Here is a 22,998-nt window from a genome sequence, read left to right as displayed (position 1 = left end):
CCCGACTTCGCACGGGTGTACACAGATATAAATCTTCCTCTTGACTCACTCTTTCTATTTAAAAAAACCGCTTTAAAAAGATTTAAGCATACATATGGACAGACAGACTACGAGAGCTACTTTGTTTTATACTATGTAATGATTTATCTCTAATAATATTTGATTCCGTATATTCAGGCTATTTTCTGTTACAGTTTTAAATAATTCATTACCATTATTATTAGGTTTTACCCACGATCCATAAAATATACCCTATGTCCGTTCTCGTGATACAAACTTTGTGATTTGACGGCCTCGGTGGTTCGATGGTCGCGAGTTTGATTCCTCGCACCATGCAAACATTTGTGTTCAAGACTATGATCGGTCTGGGTGTTTTCTATGTATGTATATTATGTATGTATTTACAAAAAAATATCTAAGTATTTATATCAATTGTTTAGTATCCATAACACGCGCTCTACCTACCGTAAGACTAATTGTGCTGCTGTGTTAATTGTCCAGGGTTATTTATTATCTTTTATTCTATATTTCTCTATTCATCTATATTCACATCAAATTTCATTAATATCCATGTCGTGAAAAGACAACATGTAGACAGGCGGATATACTTTCGCATTTATAAGTATGGATTCCATTAATTATATATCCAAATCGTTTAAACAAACAGTATGGCCAGACAATCTATTGAGGGCAAGATTTTATAGCTTCTTAACTAGGTAGTAACCTATTTATTTTAATAAACTGTTTATAGTAATAAAATATTATTATAGGTTAAAGATGTGCGTTTAGATAAATAATAAATCAAAATAATAATATTTTTGTATGTAGTCAAGCGATTTTTATTAATAGTTAGGCGGCCTTATACACAAAAACTTAGTCCATTTTAACATTTGGAGCGTTTATTATTATTATCTAGTTGTGCCCGCGGTTTTATCACATGAAATTTATAACCTATGTGCAATATATCTTATACTGATGTATAAGGTATATTGCTGTAAAATTTCATTAAAATCCTTCCATCCAAAAACTTTACCGTTTATAATACATTAGTAAGATTGAACGACAATCGACAATGTACAAAAATAAAATGTATCTACTTATAGCGGGCCTCTTGCGACGTTACCTACCAAGTTAACAATGAGTGTAGAGAAAAAACTTGAAATTAATATTCCACAGTTTAATATGTAAAATTGGTTTATTATTTCTTTTATGAATAAATTAAAATTTTATTCTTATTATTATTATTGTGCTTGTAGAACTAGAGTGGATAGTCATCACAATTTGGCACCTGACCGATGACCACATTTGTTGAATCCTAACAAACAGTCCTACATGTAGGTTCGACAAGATCCGACTCCGACAAATTCGACTCTAGAGATCCTTAGATGACTCTAGAAATTATTTGTCAACTGTTGACAAATAATCTCAGGAGTAGAGAGCAAAGTATGCGTATATGAGTAAAGAGCTTTCATAGAATGCGTTATTTTGGGAGGGAAATAATTTTGTCTTTGGAACCGGTATACCGATTTTTTTTACTACAGTGGTGGCAAACAACCATACGGCTCATCGGATATTTATTAGGTATTGCAAATCGAATTCAATTGAAATAGCACCTACGTAACATGCTGAAAGATTCTGAAAGTAATAGGTACAGTATTATCAATTAAACTAAGTAAAACCGTCTACAATTAGTTGTGCATGGGCGCTCCAAGTATCGAGCATATACGAAAAATATTGAATGAACATGCGAGATGTGCCTTATTTTAAACTATGCTAATACCATTGGCTGCTGGCCTTATGATGAATATGGGGCTGAATGCATAGGGTAATATAAATCCGCAGAAGGACTTACGGAGCGGCTGAATGACAACTCCTGCCAGAAAGATTCGATTTTATTCTTACGTCACCTCTAGGGGTTCGAACTTTTGCTCAGGCTGTCAAAATTTCGAACACCGTTGGAATGGGACAGGTAATCGATGAGATAGTATCAGCATTTTATCTCTTTGGACAAAATAATTCTCCTAATTTTTCTATAATTTATATATTATTATAATCACAACTGCTTAACAAGTTTCTAATATCTAATAAATTCTCGTTTTCGAAGGAGTAGACTAGACATATGTCCTTGGCACTTACTTTTGTATATGTCTGGCTGAGAAGGCTATCTATAGAGTAATCTGAAAAGCAGATATCAACCAAACGAGGTGTTTTTTCGTTTAAGTTAGTCTCAAATTTGTAACATATGTATCTCTTTACAGGAGTACAAGAGAAGATCTGTCCTTCGGGACAGTCAGACGGAGACCGAGGTGAGTTTACTTCGAGCAGCGTCCGCCGCGTCGGTTGCTAGTGGTGCCACAGACAGAAGTGGTAACACGGACAACTGCGTGGAAGAGTACGTGTGCGATGTGCCTTTTGCTGGTAAGTACTATTTCTTTTATCGTAGATGCATGTACACCTGTGTTCTTGTGGGATTGGTGTTTTCATAAATCAAGTTTAGCTTTTTATTGATTGTTAATTAAACCAGTGATAGGATTTTGACATCCTTCCTGTGAAATTTATTAGAAATATATGAAAAAAATTATGGTTGAAAGAAAAAGAAGAGTGGAAGAGAGAAAGGAGACGATGAAACTGAGTATCGAATAGAACAGTTGAAAGTAAACAAAAAGAAAGAGATTGTGGATATGAATAAAAACGAGTTTTTGCGTTTAGCAAATTTGATATTAATGTTAGGATAATTCGTAAGTGTTAGTGTCGGATTTGCTTTATTTTATTAGACAATGCTCAATTTATCAATTTTTGTTATTCTAAAACGACCATATTTAAATACAATTTCATAGAATTCTTAATAATTTATTAAAAATATTTCAAACGTGTGTACCAGAATATTGACAGGAAAATAAAGGAACAAGGAAGGAAGGCCACAAAGGAAGATACATTATTGAAATTGTATCTTCCTTTATTATAGTATAACTACTCAACGGATATGATTACTGTCAGAAGATTTTTTTTTAGGTTTTCAACTAATTATAAATAAAAAATTCAAATAGTTTTTTTTTTCTATAACAATTAAAGCAAATACATTGAAAAATATAAGAATAGATTAAAGAAAGAAAAAGGTACAGAAGGCAGTTTTATCTCTAACGCAATCTCATCCAGACAACCTTAGGAAAGAGAGTATTAATAAAAATAAAGTAGGCGTTAATCTCATATCAATAGAAGATAATAAGTTCATTAATATTAAAATGCGTAATTGTACCTGGCTTATTTAATTGCATCTGAGAACAGACAATATTTTAATGTTTTAGTGCCAATTCTTTGAATTTATAATTCCAAAAAATTAAACATATATCGGAGTGGTCTCTATATTATTATTTTTAATTAGGTATATATATATATATATTTAAAATGCCAATGACTTTATCCACAAAAATCTTTATTATACATAGACCCTTCATTTTAAATATGTATAAGTATACTATTTTTAAATAAATACACTAAATGGAATTGGAAACGTATGTAGATTTTTAAAATATGATTTTTAAAATGGCTTCTGTTTGTTTGACTCGCGTATTCCGAATGCCCCGGTTTTTCTGTTTGCAATGCAAACAAAAATGGCTACACTTTACGCGCGAATGGGTTGCCAGACGGTAAACAAAGCATACTGCTGCGGTCGACTCCTGTCCCAAAATGAAGCCCGATATTTTGTAATTTTTGCAGTATGTAGGTAGGTAACTATTTTTTATGTCATATTTTTGTCGTGCTGTTGGACAAATGGTTTTACCTATACACCTACTGTATAAATGAAATGAAAAAAAGTTCAAATAGGAATGTTCTTTATTTAAAAAATATTAATATGTGTGCTTCTGAATAGCAATATTTTTTTTATTCTACTATTCTTTTGGAAATCAAACTCATCACAAGAAGAACGAGCAGAAGACTTGTGTTTTTTTATGATAATAATGTAATGGATGTAAAAAATGTTTATTTTATGTTTATTTTTTAATTATGGTAAATTAAGTTTAATTATATGTACATTTTATTTGCTCTTTTTTTTCCGTTTGTTGTTTATATTGTATTTTTTACATTGCACTGAATAAAATATTTCTTTCTTTCTTTCTTTCTAATGGCGTACCGTAGTGTTACCATTTTTCAACAAATGTAAATTTTCAACACCAAAATGAGCTAATAAATGACTTGGCATTTGTTTTTTTTACCTTTTACCTATATATAAAAAAACGCCTACATCTATACATATAAATAAAATTGGAGTGTCTGTTTGTAACTTTGAAATAACAATTATTTACTACATGCATATGAATATAAATAAGGTACATACACCAAATTATTTTTTTTTACAATTTTTGTCTGTCTGTCTGTCTGTTTGCTTCAGCTAATCTGGCTAGACCGATTTTAATGGGATTTTTATTGGCAGGTAGCTGAAAGGCTACTTTTAATTTAGAAAAATAAAGTTAAATTCCACGCGGACGAAGTCGCGGGTGCAGCCAGTAATAAATAAAGCACTTTAAAAACTATATATGATAATAATTATCCTACAAGTAGGTTCTGATCTTCACACTAATCTAGCCAGTAGCGGTGATCAGGTTTCCGCACAAAACATTTGAGATCATCGTCTCAAAGATAATGGTAGTGGAATTAAACAAAATAATGCCCCGCCAGCGTAAACCGTTAGCGCAGGTGGGTGCACCATTCCATTATCATACACAAAAAAAAAAAAAATATAACTTTATTAGTCACATACCTACTTATTAAAAACAACGGTAGGTTGTATTGATCGAGAATCGATACGCTATCGCTTACGAAACATCCCACTGTGCTGATCACCGTAACCCGACTCATTTCAAATGGAATGCGTTAATAAAAATCGTCTAAAGCCTCACACACATTTAAGTAATTGGTGATTCATGTTACTTTTTAAATTGTCAGATGTACGTTTTTTTATATGAATCGAAATTTCGAATATACTTGTTTTTATTTGGTTCCAATAAATATTCTCGATCGTCAGTTGTTAAAAGTATCTTTTGTAAATAGTGTTTTGGCTTGAAGGGTGAGATATGGCAGTAAAATTATGGTGTATTGTAGCGTAATACCTTAGTTTTCGGGAATGGTAACGAATGGGTAAGACTACAGATAACACAGGTGTTTGTAATGTCTAATATGCTGTTAATATATTTAACTTACTTATTAATTGCAATCAAATGGGTCGTCAGATAACTTACTGTTCTAGTTACCTAAAATATAAAGATATCATGAAATCATTTCATGAAACAGGAAAAAACTAATTATAACTATAACCCTGGGCAATTTACGCAATACCTCTAATCCCAATATTGTGTAATCGGTACTAGACAACTGATAGAAATACTTATTTTTTTTTGTAAATACGTACGTAATATAGATACATAGAAAACAACCAAACTAATACATAGCGAGGAATTGAACCAGCGCCCATCCGAAGTAAAGTGGTGTACCTATTAAACAGCTAGACCACCAAGTTCGTCAAAGTTAAATCTATACGCTTTACTAAGACAACAAAAACCTATTTATGTTGTAATATACGCCGAGCCTTACTTCCAAAGCATGTTGGCAATTATGGTTTTTATGAACCAATCAATCTCTATATGGGAACACCACTAATGGTAATAAACTAGTAATGAACCAGAAGTTACGTAACGTAAACACGTTAACTAGTTAATTGTTGGGTTACTAACTGATTTCGGTTATTTTAATAACCTTTTACTTAATTTGTTTCGTTAAAGAAAATTACATTTTTATGTGCACTTATAGACACTAAAACTACGTATAAATAAGATTTACGTGACATACTAGCAAATTACAATCTTTTTAAACTAACCTTAGTAAGTGAAACTAAAGTCTCTAAGGTGTAAACTAAAGTAGGAAGGTGAGTTTTAACGTAGTTGTCTCGGGACTTGTGATCTGGGTGTAAAGTGAAAAAGTGTTTAATGGGCCCGGGCCTCCCTTAAACCTACACTGGGGTCACAAATTCCAGGAACTGGGAGTTTCCCTCTCTGCCACACGATGAAACCAGCTTCCGCACGGTGAATCCATAGAATGCCAAGTTTCTCTTATGGCAAACAAGATCTAGTGGTAAGTGGCAACCATTGCCTATATACATGAAGAGCGCCACGGACATTACTTCATCATGTGACGCCACTAATACATAAATACATTTATTCGAAATACATAAAAAAAACAACAAAATTGGATTATTAAATATTCTAGATCTATTAAAATTAGATCATTATGTAATAAGATAAATTAAGAAATAAGTGATGAGAAAAGTAACGTAAGAAATATTCGTCAAATTACCGCTAACAGTACCGACAGTACGTCATATATACTAAATTCGTACTCGTACAATTAGAATAAAATTACTTACGCCTCGAAATAATGAGATAGGCATGATTAGCGCGTTGTAGCGTGGCGTCTAAAATGTTGCTTCCACTTTATATCTTCAATATTACTAACAAGAAAACGCGTTTATTGGAATATATATTTAACTTACTACTTTTTTGTTCCCGGAGAAATACAACTCCGGATTCTTCAAGTCTAGGTGAGTAGATATCTTCTGGGTAAGCGCGTTACATCTCATAGGTCTTGCCATCATTTATCATAAGACGAGGTAAAATCAAGCGCAATCCCATTATTAATAAAAAAAACGTACTTTTTACTAATATTATAAACGCGAATATTTTTGAGTATGCGTGAATGAATGTTTGTTACATTTTACGCAAAAATTACTGAACGGATTTTGAAGAAAATTCAGAGTAATATAGCTTTTACATCAAAGTATAGCTGTATAAGCTCAAATTAACACATGGGCTATAATTTGAAAATATTTCATTTAATTTACATAACGTGACATATATTCATAAATGACAAGTGTGCAGACGAAGGTACTAGTCAGCTATTACAAATAAATATATTCTGTTCCACAAAGTGTTATCAAACCTAATTACGATAAGTATCATTCAATCGTTTTATTTTCGAAAGTAGGTACTTAAAATATAAAGTTTATTTTAGATAGATTCAACACTATTATCTCACGCCATCTCTAAATGCTTTACCCTAATTAATATATGCCCCGTCCCCTATGCAGTAAAATGTGGTATGATAGAGACATGACTGTAACAAAGAAAATAAGGTACGACATTATAATTTGAATATTAATTTATTATAATATTAATATTAATAATATCTCAGGACAATTCACACAGCGCCATCTAGATCTTAGCTAAGCAGAGCTGGTGTTATGAGTACTGATATACTGTTATTGAATCTATATACTGAACTGAACGGTAGGAAAAAAATATGAATACAAAAAACTTGAAGTATTTTTAGCGGCTAAAATTTCCTACGTGATTAAACGATTTTTGATTTGATTTAATATATATATAATTTTTTTTTGTAAATACCTACATTTTATACAATAAATAAATAACCTTATATGCTTATGGTGCTGTGTTAACTTTTATTAATTGACACAGCACCATCCAGCTCCAGAGCTTATGTTATGGGTACTAGACAACTGATACATTCTTAGATATTTTTTTGCAAATACATACATAGTACACATAAAAAACACTCAGATCGATATAAACAATCAAACTCAACTTTGTATTCATGAATACAAATGTTTGCACCTTGCGAGGAATCGAAGCCGCGACCATCGGAAAAGCGGTGTGCTTAACTAAACAAACAACCGAGGCCGTCCGTTATATAATTTGAATACTTCATTTAGAATATATTTTTTATCAAGCACCATTTTAGCTCTATGAATATTGAATAGAGCTGCGTGTAACGTCTACTTTTTACGTTCTCTCGCTGTGTGAATGTAGTACGGGTATACACATAATGCCTCGTTCACACCACACGGTGCACCGGAAATATATATCGCTCTGGAAAATCTTATACAATTTGTAATATTACATTTGTGTAACTGTAACGATAGTAGTAAAAAATAATCTTTATGGAAATAAACTTAATATATGTAAGCACTTTTGAATAGTTTTTTATTCTACTACTCATTCGGCAGACTCATAATAATAAGAATGAGCAATACGCGTGTTGATCAGTTAAATAAATGTTGTTTAGTAAATACACATTGACAAGGATTAGGCATGTAATCAGTATAGTATCCTGCGACATTCACAGCTTTACTTTTACTGTTACACACGCAGTTCTAGTGCTAACTTTACATTTTTGGAATTGTAATGATATTAGTCATTTAATTATTACATTTTAACACCAACTATAACCAAATAAAATAATTTTCCTTGAGAAAATAAAAAATAAAAATAGCCACCTTAATTTAAATCCGTACTGTAATTTAACAATTACAGAACGGATGTAACAATCATACACACAGACAAATACATTTTCACGTTTGTGATGTAAGTACGGATGAGATAATTCATGGCTGTATTTTTGATTGAACAGAATAGTCCAGTGCTCCTGTGTGAATGAGGCCTAACAATAGTTATTTATTTCATGCTTGATTGCCGTTTTTACACTTCCAAACGTGACCGCAATCATGGGAATGGCGCAATGGTGCAACGAATGTACATACTTACACACCATACCTTTATGTTTATTACCATTAAAGGTCAATAACCTAACCTTGCTCAAATACGATATTTTTTATGTTACGAAATTACGTAAATTTTAAATGATAGAACGGTAATAAATGCTACTTTATAAATATTAAACCTCCATTAACAGATTCATAACAGATCACAGGATCAAGGGATATCTTAGCCCTCTAAAATGGCAACGTATTAGTGGTATCACATGTGTCACTTGATAACGTAGTGCTATTCATGTATATATGCGATGTTATCGCTTATCATCAGGGCCTTCTACTTATTTACAAATTCAATTTCATAAAAAAAGATTAAAGTTTTCTGTGATTCGTAAAAAAATACTTATATAATATGCAGTAATACTAAATAGCGGGATATCCCTGGAATAGATAAACGCAGAATCGCATTCGATGGCGAACTCTAGGAGAGGCCTATGCTGGACAGCAAGACAACTTTCACATACTAGTATCAAATAAATGATATAAGATATATATATATATATATTGTTAGAAAGATTGTTAATTAAAAGCTATTATTATTGGTAAGTACTATACATATTCTGGTATGTATATGCTGGTTCATTATATACGTGTGAATTGAAAAAAGAATAATGAAATTTGGTTTTGATTGGTTGAAAATCCAGTCAAATTAAGAAGCACCTTCTGTTGATGTCGTCTGATAATTAAAATTATGAAATACGATGTTTTGGTTTAAAGTAATTTTCTTAATATTTTTTTGTCATAATAACAGGAGTATAAAATTGTTTTTATTAACTGCAGATGACATTTTGTAATCTGATATTTTTATAATAAGAAACTCGTAATCACAGTTGTCATCATAAAAGTAAATTAAGTACTTCATTAGACATTTAAATAAATTACTTACATGCTTGTTAAAATGTTGTTTAGTACGATTATGCAGGTGCAGTTAAAAATATGTAATTGCTTATGAAAATAAAAGTATTTTACTGCATGCACTTGGGTTAGACACAGAGCAATATTAAACACTGACTCCTGTCTCCAGCTTCGTTTGGCTAGTCTGTCATAGCCGAAAAACATTATCAAATCTCTTTAAATTGTGTATATATTAAGACTATATCAATAATGTACTTTGTAATAGAAACGGGCGCATTTTTTAGAGGATTGCTATATTTATAAAAAAGAAAATATCATTATTCCATACAGAATACCAATACCAAAAAAAATAGAAAATTGTTGTGTTTGCTAATATAGAGCATATTACCAAAAACAATAGATATACTTACAATATAAGAAATACAGCAAGTTCGCTTCTTTTACGAACAATTTCCTCCTGGGAACACTTGTATAGAATGAGTTTTCTGCCGAGGTTTTCTCTAAAGACAATATCATGGAGTCTTTCAGAAAGGTATAATAAGGCTTTTTAGGGTAACGTTGCAGTGTTGCAGGGGGTTTTTTAATGGAAGATAATAGAATGGTGCACCCGCCATTGCTAACGGTTTACGCTGGCGGGACACTAGTGGCGGATGATAAGGTCAGGTCAGTTAGGCCATCCTGACAAATTCACCAGACATTTATCATGATGGTTTCCAGAATGAATCGCGTGGAGGTTAAGCTGACCATGTTGCAGGGGTGTCATATAGAGCACGGATTTCTTTTATCATTACTAATAATTATAAAAAGATTAATAGACCTGTGTGTATCTCTGTTTTTAATGTTAATATAACAAATGATCACTATATCATAAATAAAATGAACAAAAGGAGGTAATAAAGGCCCATATAAAAGGTATTTTACATTCTATGAAAATATAATTACTTATATACTCTATTTTGTATTACAGTAGTGAGTATTTTCTTTATCTAAATACATTATACAAACCACAAACAAACCAGTTACAATTTCCTTATAACTTGCGTATAACTTGTTTTTCTGTATTAAATATTCTATTTCTAAATAGCATAAACGCAACGACTGCTATTACCTGAATCAAGTTTATTATAGTAATATGAAAATCACATAATAAGCAATGCGTGTGTAATTTATAATATTTAATTATATTATAACTTGCAATATTAATATGTATTATTTAGATTACTGAGATTAATATTTGTTAGTAACAATAAACAGAAGTCGATGTTAGTAATACAAAACTTCTTAGCAGTCCATGTCTTCACTGTGATCTATCGTATGGCACAGATGGAAATTCGGAGCAGTTCCCGGGACTTGTGACTTGGGTGACGGTTTAAAGGGCCGATAACAGTCTACACTCACCTACACCGCTCGTGTTTTTCTCCCTGTCCAGCCAAATCTGCTAGAAGTTTAGAACACGTTCCAGTATAGAACCCACATTGTTTTAGACAGGCCAAGATCTTTTAGAATATTCTAGAGATGATACTATTTAAGAGCTTTTATAAAAATTTAAACCCAAACAAGATTGGATTGGGCTATCTATTTATTGTACTGCGTATTAAGAGTCTTATTACCACTACATTAAATATAAATAATTAAAATTATATTATAATTATTGATTTTAATAGTTATATTTACTTATAATTTATCTAGTTTGATTTAATTATTAATTATTTTTTATATGTTCTGACTACAAAATGACTTAAATTTTTCTGCTCATTTAATATTGTAAAAAGGTAAACCTATTTCATTACGATCAATTGACGAATGTGCTGTTAGATGGGTAAAATAAAATTATTTAAAAAATCTTATTAACTCAGTAGATGATTCGGAACAAATTATTTTCAGGGATTCCACTAATTACTAACATATTGTACCTACATTTTGTAATGATGTAGGTAATAATGATAATTGCCTTATTATATGAAGGATACATTCCGAAACACAAAATACATTTTTTCTGTGAAACCGACCCATTTTCTCGCAAGTTCAATAGTGAAAATAATATAAGGTTTATAAATTACAATAATCAAGTAACTGCGAGGTTCATACCTACTTATTTGCTTCATTTCCGTATTTTAAACTTACAATATAAGGTATAAATGACCTCATAACCTTAATTAAAAAAAACATGCGTACTTAATACATTAAATCAAGTACTTATTACTTTATGTGAAGACAATATAAATATAATTCAAGCTTTAGTGACCTGATAAATATCTACTCACCTACATTTAGGATTCTGCGGAAAAAAAACCCTCAACGAGTGATAACAGGTTTTTTAAAGCGAAAAGTTTCTTAAGTTTAGAATACAAAGTTTTAAGGTTTTTTTGTATTGTAATTCTATTTATTCTAATATATGTATACACACAGTGAAAAAATACAATATTGGGTTTTACTTATGACTTCGTCAGCTTTAGATAAAGGATACACTGTGTACGTCTTAAGTTTAGTTAGTGTGCTGCAGCCTTTTGACAAACTGACAGTCGGATACACAACCGCATTTAGAAATACTATAGTATGAAGATAAGTATATATGAAGTAGTGAATAAGTATAGTATAAAGACAGACAAGTATTAAATACTTAATAGGAATCTTCTGAAGGCCAGCTTTCGGCCTAGGTTTTGTATTCGTGGATTTATGTTACTTACTCGCTGATAATGTAGCGTTCTGTGGGTGGATACATTTTTATTCTGTTAACTTATTTTTAGATCATGTCTTTTTAATAAAAATGTAATATTTACTTATGCGTTTCTCATACGTTGACGTTTCGATGTTATGCTTCCTATAATTTACGCGTAGCTTAATAGGCAAGGTATTTGATGGCAAATAAGGTGAAACAGAGGTACTTTATCAATACTTACCGAAGCATAAGTACTTGTGCTTCGGTAGGTATTGACAAAAATACTACACTATTTATCTTTGTTGGTTTAATATAGATGTTTGCTTCATAGGAGAGTCAAATTGGAAATATAAAAAGACTAAAATTTTTTGTTTTTGGGTTCGATAAAATTTGAACTCATGACCTTTTGGGCGTAGTTCAGTGTAGTAAACCACTAGATATCTCATCTCATTACATTTTCCAATCTTTTGCATTATGGCCTATTATTGCAGTAAGCAATCGTGTATTCATATTAATATTTTACAAATAATATTCATATACATAAGCAAAGTTACCAGTAGGAATTTTCTGTTGCTACGCTACAAGCGTGTCAGACGGAACCCGTTTATTTAATGCAACGGCGTGCTTAGTATATATATTTTAACATTTAATTTAACTGTATATCGTTAACCTTCAGTGTTACCTGGAACATAACAATATATCGTTTTGCACATAAAAGCAACACGCAACAAAAGACAAATGCAACGAAACAAAAATAAAACCGTGAAAGTATGGCGACGGGAGAGTCGGCTGGCCGGCGCCTGCGCACTCGTCCTTTTTGAATTAACATTGACTGACTCTTACACCACTTGCACTGTGTAATATAGTTTTAATTGCAGTAATTTTTTTTCAGACACAAATTATTACTACATGTTTATTTATTTTAACTTTAATGCACAATTACAATATATCAGCTTCTCTATCAGTCAACCATAAGAAAAATTGAGAAATTAGTAAGCGGCGCATTATAGTTCACAAATAAGTATATATAGTAAGTATGATATATATATTGTATTATATATCATATTTACTATATTAATTAAACGCTATAAGATTTTTATCTATTATAATTAAAGTAGCAAAATGGTAAATGGTAAATGGTCGTCTATCTACTAAGAACAAGACTACGGACTTTACGTTAACATATGACAAAGTTATGCCTCTTATCCTAATTATTCATCGAATAATCGAATCGAAGCACAACCAACGAAGCAAGCTACATGACGGCTGATTTATTTCAACTCGTGAAATTTCAAATTACGAGTAAGTGAAAATTTCAATTTATAAGTGACGCTGAAGTAGTCAAATTGATTATCTTTTAAATAACTACCTCGATGAAATAGAGTCATTTGTGATGACGTATTGATGGAATTTTCTTGTTGTTTCATGCTAAAACTATTGAAAGAATTCGAATGCTACATTGGTACAAAGATTAATTATATATTGGGGCAGACCTAGTCTGGTTTTTATTAAATATAAAACGCAGGCAACGCCTCGAAAAACAGATAGTCTTACTTTTTACTACAGATAAGATAATATAACATACTTCTTACCAATATTATAAACACGGAAGTTTATGAGTGTAGATGGATGGCTGGATGTTGTTACTCTTTCATGCAAAAACTACTGAACCGATTTTTATGAAATTTTACAATAATATAGTTTATTCATCAGAAGAAAACATAGGTTATTAATTTTACGTTGTAGAAACCGCGGGCACAGCTAATATTAAATCAAATTACATAATTTTAATTCTAGTCACTTATCCAGCAGTCGAATCTTCAATTTGACTTGCACATTTAATTCCCGGTGCGTTCATTAAATCCTCTTAGAATAACAATTCAGAGTTCATCGTGCCACATAATATAATTGCATTTCCTTGTGTTCCCACCAAATAGCCGCGATTAGTATTTTCAAACATAACTTGAAGCAAAATGCCAGCAAACATTGAGCAATGATGAGTTATTCATTTGAAATTGTTCATTCTATTCATGTTACCTCAGAATGCTTTGTGATTTGAATAAAACCTGGCCTTTATTGTCATCTTCAACCGAATTGTGGTCTGTTCACGTAATTGCTTCTGTGGCTTATCTAAAGGTGGGTTTAGACTTGTTTTAATTTGTTTGTAATAAATCATGCATAAAGTTAATTAAAAGGCGATCAACAGATGACAAATTCGATTGTCTTGACGTTATCTTATTTAGCATTATATCATTATTATTAGCATTATATATTAAGTTGTATAATTTACTAGCGACCCGATCTGGCTCCGCGCGTATGTATTACAAATCTTTGTATTACTCGGCTTATTCTATACTATAACACGCATGTATTATACATATAAACCGTCCTCTTGAATCACCCTCTCTATTACTGAAATCTGCTTTGAATTCCGTTGTGTAATTTAAAAGTTATAAGCGAACAAGCAGCGGTGCAGACTTTATTTTATGCTGTGTAAAGATTATTCAGAAAGTTGAGTAAATTAAATTGTCCAACTAACAATATAATTTTCCATATTAATATAGATATATTCTACTCATACGGGATTGAAACTAAAGATACCATGGCAATAAAAAAAAAGTCGCCTATATAATCTTTTTGTTGTCGGCCCGAAGAATTTATAAAGAAGTACTTAAGTAATTTATTATTATATGTTTTATCCATAAATTTTGAAATGCTGATAAAAAATACTGAACATACAAATTACTGAACTGTCTACAGAAAAGAACATGCTTGATTGAAACTCCTCGGTTCATAGGTTAATCTGGAGGGAACCTGTTTTTTGATATATGTAAGCAAAGTGCTGCTGTCTCGTACACAATATTCTGTGTTGCAACTCGTAATAGATTCAAGAACATTATAATCTTTTCGATAAATAAAACGGACACCTCATTGTAAAACTTAAAATAGGCTTTAAAATGGGCCTTTGGCAAGAGTGTTTTGGTAAAGATTGTATCTGTACATTTTAATTTTGAAATTGAGACAGTATTAAATTATGGTCTCAAAAAATAGTTTCGTGGATTAGGGAATACTATATTTTATATACATTATAATATATGGAGTATATAAGTTGTAATTAATACTATAAACTGTTAAATGAAATGGTAATGACTTAAATATGTTTTGTTTGTGTTAGTTCTACATATTCATTCGAGTCTGATATGCAATATACGATATGTGTATATCTACTTGTTAAAATACATATTTTAATTGAAAAAATAAAACATGGCATAAAAGGAGGCTTAATGCTACATTAAATCAGGATGATTAGTAAATTTCAAGTGCGATACTTTATTTATTAATTATGGATAATTAGATAACAACTGATACAAAGACAATTTTACAATAAATAAATTATAAAACATTGTTGTAAGTCTTGGAGAGTCTTGAATGAGTTATTTATGTCGCTGGATAGACATAAAATAGTATTCAAACTTTGTTAAGCGACAGTTCAGTAACTTGACACTAAATTCACCATCATTTGGAAATTTATTATTATTATAGAGCTTATTGAAAGCAGACACTTTCTAGTCATATAATAGTGTCATCGTTAAATATTGCAACATTTTATACATTTTGTCTTCTCACAGTGATCCTGCAATGTAGTCAATAAAATTCTTCTTTCCCCTTTTTTTGCATTTAAATTCTCTATTTCTAAAACGACTTATTTATTCAATAGGAGAAAATTTTAGTGTGGATTAATTTTGGTGTATTATATTGAATCATTTTATGAATATGAATTAAATATTGTTTTATCAATTATGTATTGTAATGCTGCTATAATATTTTTTTATTCATTCAAAAAATATGGAGGATATTCAACATGAAATCGAATTACAATATTGATTATTAGTATAAGTTCTTTGTTTACTTCAAGTTTCTTTCTTCGTTTCGTTTAAACAAGATCAAAAAAAGTTAAGTAAATAAACAACAAAAAGTATAGCCACAATTTATAAGTATAAATAACAATATATTTAGAAAATCATTTGAATCTCATCTTTTTTTATACACATAACAAAAATAAAGCTATTTTTATACTTCAAAAAATAATCGATACATTCAAAATAAGAAGTTTATATTCAGCATAAACTTCAAAGAAGAACTTCAAACAATCAAAACGACAGATGTGACCTAGCGTGAACGTTACCGTTGTTTGGCGGCCCTCTGCCACTACCAAATCTAGACTTACACTTGAAAATAGTCCATATAATCAGTGAAGTACGGTTCAAACGTTCATAATATCTCTAAAAATCAACATGTACTTAAATATAACTTCTTTTATTTTAGCAATAAGGTTCAGATTGCCTTTCAACGAACGGTGATCAGTTTGTTTGTCCTTTCTGTCTGGACAATGCGGGTCTGCAGACGTGCGCACAGACTGTGAAATAAATAAGGTGTCCTTTGCATTTATTGAATAAGTATGTTACACATTTGTTTATTGTCAAGGTAAGAAAAATATGTATTAATATTTTATTACTACAGAATCATATTTATTTTTGTTATTAAATATATAATGCTACACATGTCGCTCGTATCTACATAAAAAAGTAAAAAATTAAAAATGTTGTACCTATATAACTTATTTTGTTCTACGTTAGATTCTAAACATACTAGACCAACCATTATTTTATACTCCGTACTAAAGTATAGAACACTGAAATACCATCTGAACCAAACGGAATCTTAAATCAAAATTAAATGATGAATTTCAGGACAGAACTAAATATAAACCGAAAAATTGATACTTGAAATAAATTAGTATGCTATTTATAGTTATAACTATATACGCAAATGAAGTAAATAAGAGAAACAATACAACATTGTTTTAAATTAACTTGTGGCTTTTAATACAATTTACTTTTAGTCGAACTCATTTGGGTTCAACGATAGAGCATCGTATCTATCGAGTAAATTGCTATTGATTGGTGTTACTTTACTTATTTGTAAATTAGACTTTTAAATTAGATTTCCATGCCATGTTTATGATGCTAATACATTATTGAGTAGAGATATGGCAAAAACTATCGGTTACCCACAACAGTCCTCCCGCGGTGCGCAGGCGCAGCTAGGGATGCCAACTGTACGAGGAGTCACGTACAAATACGTGAATTTTTGTCTTTAAAGGATGTACTTATTTGTTTAAAAAAATATACATTAATAGTATTTGTATTCAACTTATCTCGCACCATCATCATCTCAGCCCGGAAGACGTCCACTGCTGCCTACGTCCAATTTATCTCTATTTGAACTTAATAATTATTTCCATGGCTAGAAGATACCAAAAGATGTTAAATCCGCCATATACTTTTGCCTCCCTATGTATATAACTTTAATGCATGTACATTGAAGTTAAATACATAAATTATTTCACCCTCATACAAGTTTTTACGAGTTTTTGACATAGGAAAAGTCGTTCGAATATACAAGCTTAAAGAGCAAAATTGGACTAATGTACGATATTTTATCAATATTTTTTCGTTATACGAGGCTTTGGCAACCCTCGTCGCAGGAGCGCAGTGGGCGTAGTGCGTTGACACCGGTTTAGTGTGTTGATCTAAATCGATGGTCAGTAAATTGGGATCGATCGATTGAACGTGGTCATGCTTACACTAGCAACATAACTTTCTGCTCTATTTGTTGTTAGTAGGCTTGCGTCACTGGAAACAAAATATTTTTTATACGATTCTGTGTAAAAATTATGTATTTAGCACGGCACATTTACAAGTAAATGTCTACACTCTACATACATTCATTTAGAAGGTTTTGACCGCATATGCAAGTCTATCTTAATTATAACAAAACTACATATTTTTGTTTAAAACTGTGAGATACAGAATGTTCATTTCACTCAGTTTTGCTTAAATTATTATAAGCACGGTGCCAACTCTTATAAATCATAGTAAATTATTCTTTAGTAACAATTATTTGACTTGCTAGTACTCAGTCCATCTGTTATTTTCCGATAAATTTTGAAAACATTTTTCAAGCACATGATGGCATCCGATCGAGGTGAAAGTTTTCATACGTAGTTGTTAAGATAATGGTGCAATTATGGTGACAATGATCTGATAGATTATTACAGTCATTAAACTGGAAAGGAACATTGAAACGTTTTAATATGATATTATCCCATCGAAACTCGATGGGATAATATCATATTAAAACGTTTAAGCTCATTTGGTTTATATTTTTTATGTAACTACTTAATTGGAATAGTATGGATGCTGACGGCCCGTCTGATTGTAAATGACAATTGTTTGCTATAAAGTACGTGAACAATATCACGAATATTAGATCATCATGTGATGTATTGCCATTCTGTAGAATTAAGCTATGCTCTGTTTTCTCCTTTGCTATACATATATATATATCACCATTTGAACATGAACACAGGATGCAAGTAAACGGCTTATTAAACTTCTTCAACGTAGTATTGTGAGCGTTAACAATACTCTACATACAAACCTAAGCTTTTACAAAGCCCTTGGCCCTACAGTTGTTACCTGCCTCTGCGCATTACTAAAAATAAATTAGTTTCACGGTGTATAAACATGACATAATCCACACAAATATAAGATCGCTCATATATTTCTAAAGTCAATATAACCAATGACTTCTGAAATTTGTCGGGTAATATATGCGCCGGCGCATGCTCCGATGATTCCTTCTGTCAGTTGTTCTCGGACATCGATCGAGTCTGTCGTGCGTTTATTGGATGTATGTATTGATCGTTTTAAATAGATCTTTTTGTGATTTAGTGAAGCCAGTTCCTAACGAGGGAGTTTCATTTAAACAGTGATAAAATAGTCAGTTTCAAGATTGTTCTTGTGATTTACATCAATTGCAGACATTGAAGGTATATTTTCTATTTTTTTATCTTTTTACAGATATTTAATAATAAATGTTATCAGTGACAGTGGTTTGTCTGACTTTTGCTAGTATAATTTTTTAATTAAATATTTACTCGTTCATATGAATAACATTCGTCATCACTGACGAAAGCGTGTCAAATAAAAATATTTGCAATTTGACTCATTCCCACCAAAATATTCTTTATGTGTGTATGAATCAAAATAGTGAATACCTACGTGACGAATTGACGAAGATCAGTTTGTTGTCCCATTTCATTAACAATATTGTCATTGCTATCATTATTACAATTTATTTACGTGACAATTACGATCGTGTATAAATTATTGTGTGTTGACATTATCATTTTGTGTGTTACATCAGTACTATTTCATATTAACGTATATATTACGTATTTATTATTTACATTCTCTAGCATCGAGAATTCATAAAACATAGTAGTAACTACTCACTAAATCAGGGAATTTTTATTAGTTTATTTTGTTATTGTGTATTTTTGCTATTTCGTTTGTTTTTTCTTCTATTTACCTTATAGGTAGGTACGTTACATCAACTCAACTGATGCTATAACCTATTCTTATAATCTAGATTCAGTACCAAGCACTTGTTGCTATAGTTCTATTTTCGTATTCACTATCAAATGGAGGAAGTTCATAATTTAATTATTTTTCTAGTATTGTTATTAATATTAATAAATAATTAATTGTTTAATTATGCTTATTTTTTATAGCTATATGTGTATTGTATACGATATCTTTATAAAATTTAGAACCGATTCTATTCATTGTTTTTAACTAATATAAAGTTTTTATAGTAGATACTTTGTTTGTTTGTAAAGGCAGATTTTATTATATACTTAAATGAAATTATGTAGAATGAAATAGTAATTGAATTACATATAAAAAAATCACATAGAATGTTTATTAAAAAAAGTGACGTACATTATATTATCAAGCAGGCATATTTATGTACTATATAAAAGTACATATTATACGTTTAAAAGTAAGAGGAGCGAGTCTTCTGAGTCACTATTGATTTTGGTCTTTAATGCCAAGCAGTCGACCGGTGTGTTTTCTTAATAAACATTTGCTTAACCTAAGATAAGCACACGTCACATAAGGTCATAGTCATGATCGTTTGCTTCAATATTATTCTATCTACAGATAGAAATGCAAAACACATTTCGTAATACGAGAGAAACCGTGCTATGTAGCAGTTATAGCTGTACGAGCGCTAATTAAATGAGTTAACTATGACATAAGAATTCGTTGAAGGTTTGATGTGTGAGTACAAATCACTAATTTGTACTGTTAATTAATGGAATTCCTTCATTAGACTTGGAATTGTTAGATAATTTGCTTTACAAATGTATAGTTAAGGCCCATATAGGAGGTTGAGTAAGCAAAATGGTATAGGAACATTAATAAACGTACAAATTTAGCTTAATTTTGGACTATTTAACCCTTTTTAGGGTTTCTTTAGAATATATGTTGATCCATATTAGACAATTTATTCTATTTATAAGGATTTCTTATTCGCATCGATCTTAAAAATATAAACTATGACACAAGTAGATAAACAGATGAATGTCGTCTTGTCAAGATATTACGATTTTATTGTGTGTATATAATACCTATTTCTAAAACAATACTTTTACAAATTCTTTTATTATATTATTCCCTACTTACTTCGAATATTTAAAATTTTCTTGAGACTGATACTCATATTACGAGAAACTATCTTTCTCAATTTTGTAAGTAATTCTTACCTACGACCTAGCCCTACTTTCTAAATCTATTTTTATATGTTTTTTGTATCTAAATCCTTGATGTCATAATCATAAAGAAACTTTTGTCAACGGCTTTTATCTGTAAAGATATCTCTTGCTTCATCTTTATAATTCGTTATGAGGCAATATTTCTACAGACTTGTTTTCTATTAAGACTATTTACGGTTTATCTATATCATAAATAAAATAAGTTTCATCGTTTAATTATTGCATTACTCTATGCTCTATTACATTAGTGTGCTATAGATTATTTCTTGATATTACAGATTGTAGACTACCTAATAATTCGTACCTTCTAATTCCACGTCATCTGCTTTAAGAAACTCTTGAAAAATGTCCATAATATCATGATGAATGGCTTCTTGTCGGATGTTTTTATCAAATCCCCAGAATATCCGGTACTCGAGTGGCGGGGTATGGTAACGATTAATATTGAAGTTCAGTTCCGACAAGACAAAAAATGTACCGTTAAATTTGTAATTTATTGACAAGTTCGGCAACCGTTTACCATCAGATGGGCTGTATGCTTCTTTTCCACAATCGTGGTGTATAAAAAAAGCATTCGGCCTATCTGGTGGTAAATGATCACCGTAGCCTATAAGCGCCTGAAACATCAGGGTTCTCTGAGGAAATGTGTATGTTTAGTCTATCGTTCAAATTAAGAAAGAACTAGGTTTCCAGTTGAACTGATTTTTTATATTTACAAATACCTAACTAATGTAGGACTGTTTTTAAAATAAAATAGGTAACATATACATCGAGTTATCTTTGTTAGTATAACCGAATACTAAATATACATAGGTATTAGCAATTACATCTATGACACTGCATTTATTATTTGTTTATTTAAATCTCCAATCCCTGTATGTAATTTCAATCTTGATTTTAAACCAAACCAGTTTCGTACTTTATTCTCCTAACGCTATTATGAGGACTAAACAATCCGATTACAATGTCGTTTAGTTTATTCAATAATCACGCAATGTAACTATTGTGACACTTAAAACTGATATTATTAAAAGGCTTGTAAATAATACAAATTATAACAATAATAGATTTTTTTAAGGATTTAGAACAGTTAAAGTTGTAAAAAAGAATTATGTATATTTATGAAACTACTTTTTCAACTAGTGTCTATGGTATGTCGTTTTTTCTGAAAATCCAATCAATCGATTTCCTCGGCACATTTCATCCGAATTGATCCTAACAATGCAGGCCTAGTCTTACCGAGAACGTAAAACCAGGGTCAGTTGTATATTTTGAAAGAAATAAACTGTGTATGTTCATTGAATAAAAAAGTGGAAAGATGAATAACAGAAATTATTTATAGTTTTCTTGTAAATATGTATATATATACATAAGTATATATACATTTATATATTACATAGATAGCGATATGAATAAAAACAAACAGTGAACAATGGCAGTGAAGCATTCCCGTAGATAGCTAATGACCTTTGTCGACCGATAAAACTGGATGAATTGCTTCGTGTGTATGTTTTTATCTTCATACGTTGATGACTTTTTGATGAGCATTTCTTCCAGTTTGTACAGTATTACGTACAACTTATAATTATCTAGTCGTTTTCTAATGTTTCGTCTGTTTAGATAATTGATAAGTGTAAATTTCTAAGAGTTTTTGTTACTATGTTTTTATTACGAATTAGGTAGGGGGTATTTTGCATACTAGATAACTAATAGAGGTGTTATACTTAATATATTAAAAATACAATATTTTATAAAGTTTGATTAGTGTAAATAATGTCTTAAGGTAGGTATACAAAGAATATATAAATAGAAAAATACACAAATCAAATAATACATTGCTATATTAATATAATAACAATTTGCGATACAATTATAATGTCCGCTAATATACTGAATAGTAATAATCCAGTACAATTTACACAGCGCCGTCTAGTTCCAAGCTAAGCAATCCTATAGGTACTAATAAGTGATAGAGATATTACATGCTTTTTTTTGTAAATATTTACATAATAAAAAACACCCAGACTGATACAAACAATTATACTCATGAATACAAATATTTGTATCGTGTGACGAAGCAGATCCGCGACGATCGGTGCGGATGCGGTGATCACTATATATTAGAAAAACCTTTATTTATGATAATAAATAAATAAAATATATTATATGTAATTATAC

The 22,998-nt window shown here is 30.6% G+C and overlaps 1 protein-coding gene across 1 annotated transcript in view; it reads left to right on the top strand.

The window, feature by feature from the left end:
- LOC131854026 (uncharacterized) overlaps positions 1-22,998 on the top strand; it is a 121,671-nt gene that overhangs the window by 44,840 nt on the left and 53,833 nt on the right. Inside the window, exon 11 of the mRNA XM_059205154.1 lies at positions 2,259-2,418. Coding sequence (XP_059061137.1) covers positions 2,259-2,418 — 160 coding nt within the window. The remainder of the gene's footprint in view (positions 1-2,258; positions 2,419-22,998) is intronic.

Source organism: Achroia grisella, unplaced genomic scaffold (genome assembly GCF_030625045.1).
Source record: "Achroia grisella isolate CSIRO2021 unplaced genomic scaffold, CSIRO_AGI_Agris_v1 utg918, whole genome shotgun sequence".
NCBI lineage: Eukaryota > Metazoa > Arthropoda > Insecta > Lepidoptera > Pyralidae > Achroia > Achroia grisella.
This window is presented reverse-complemented; position numbering and strand designations above follow the sequence as displayed.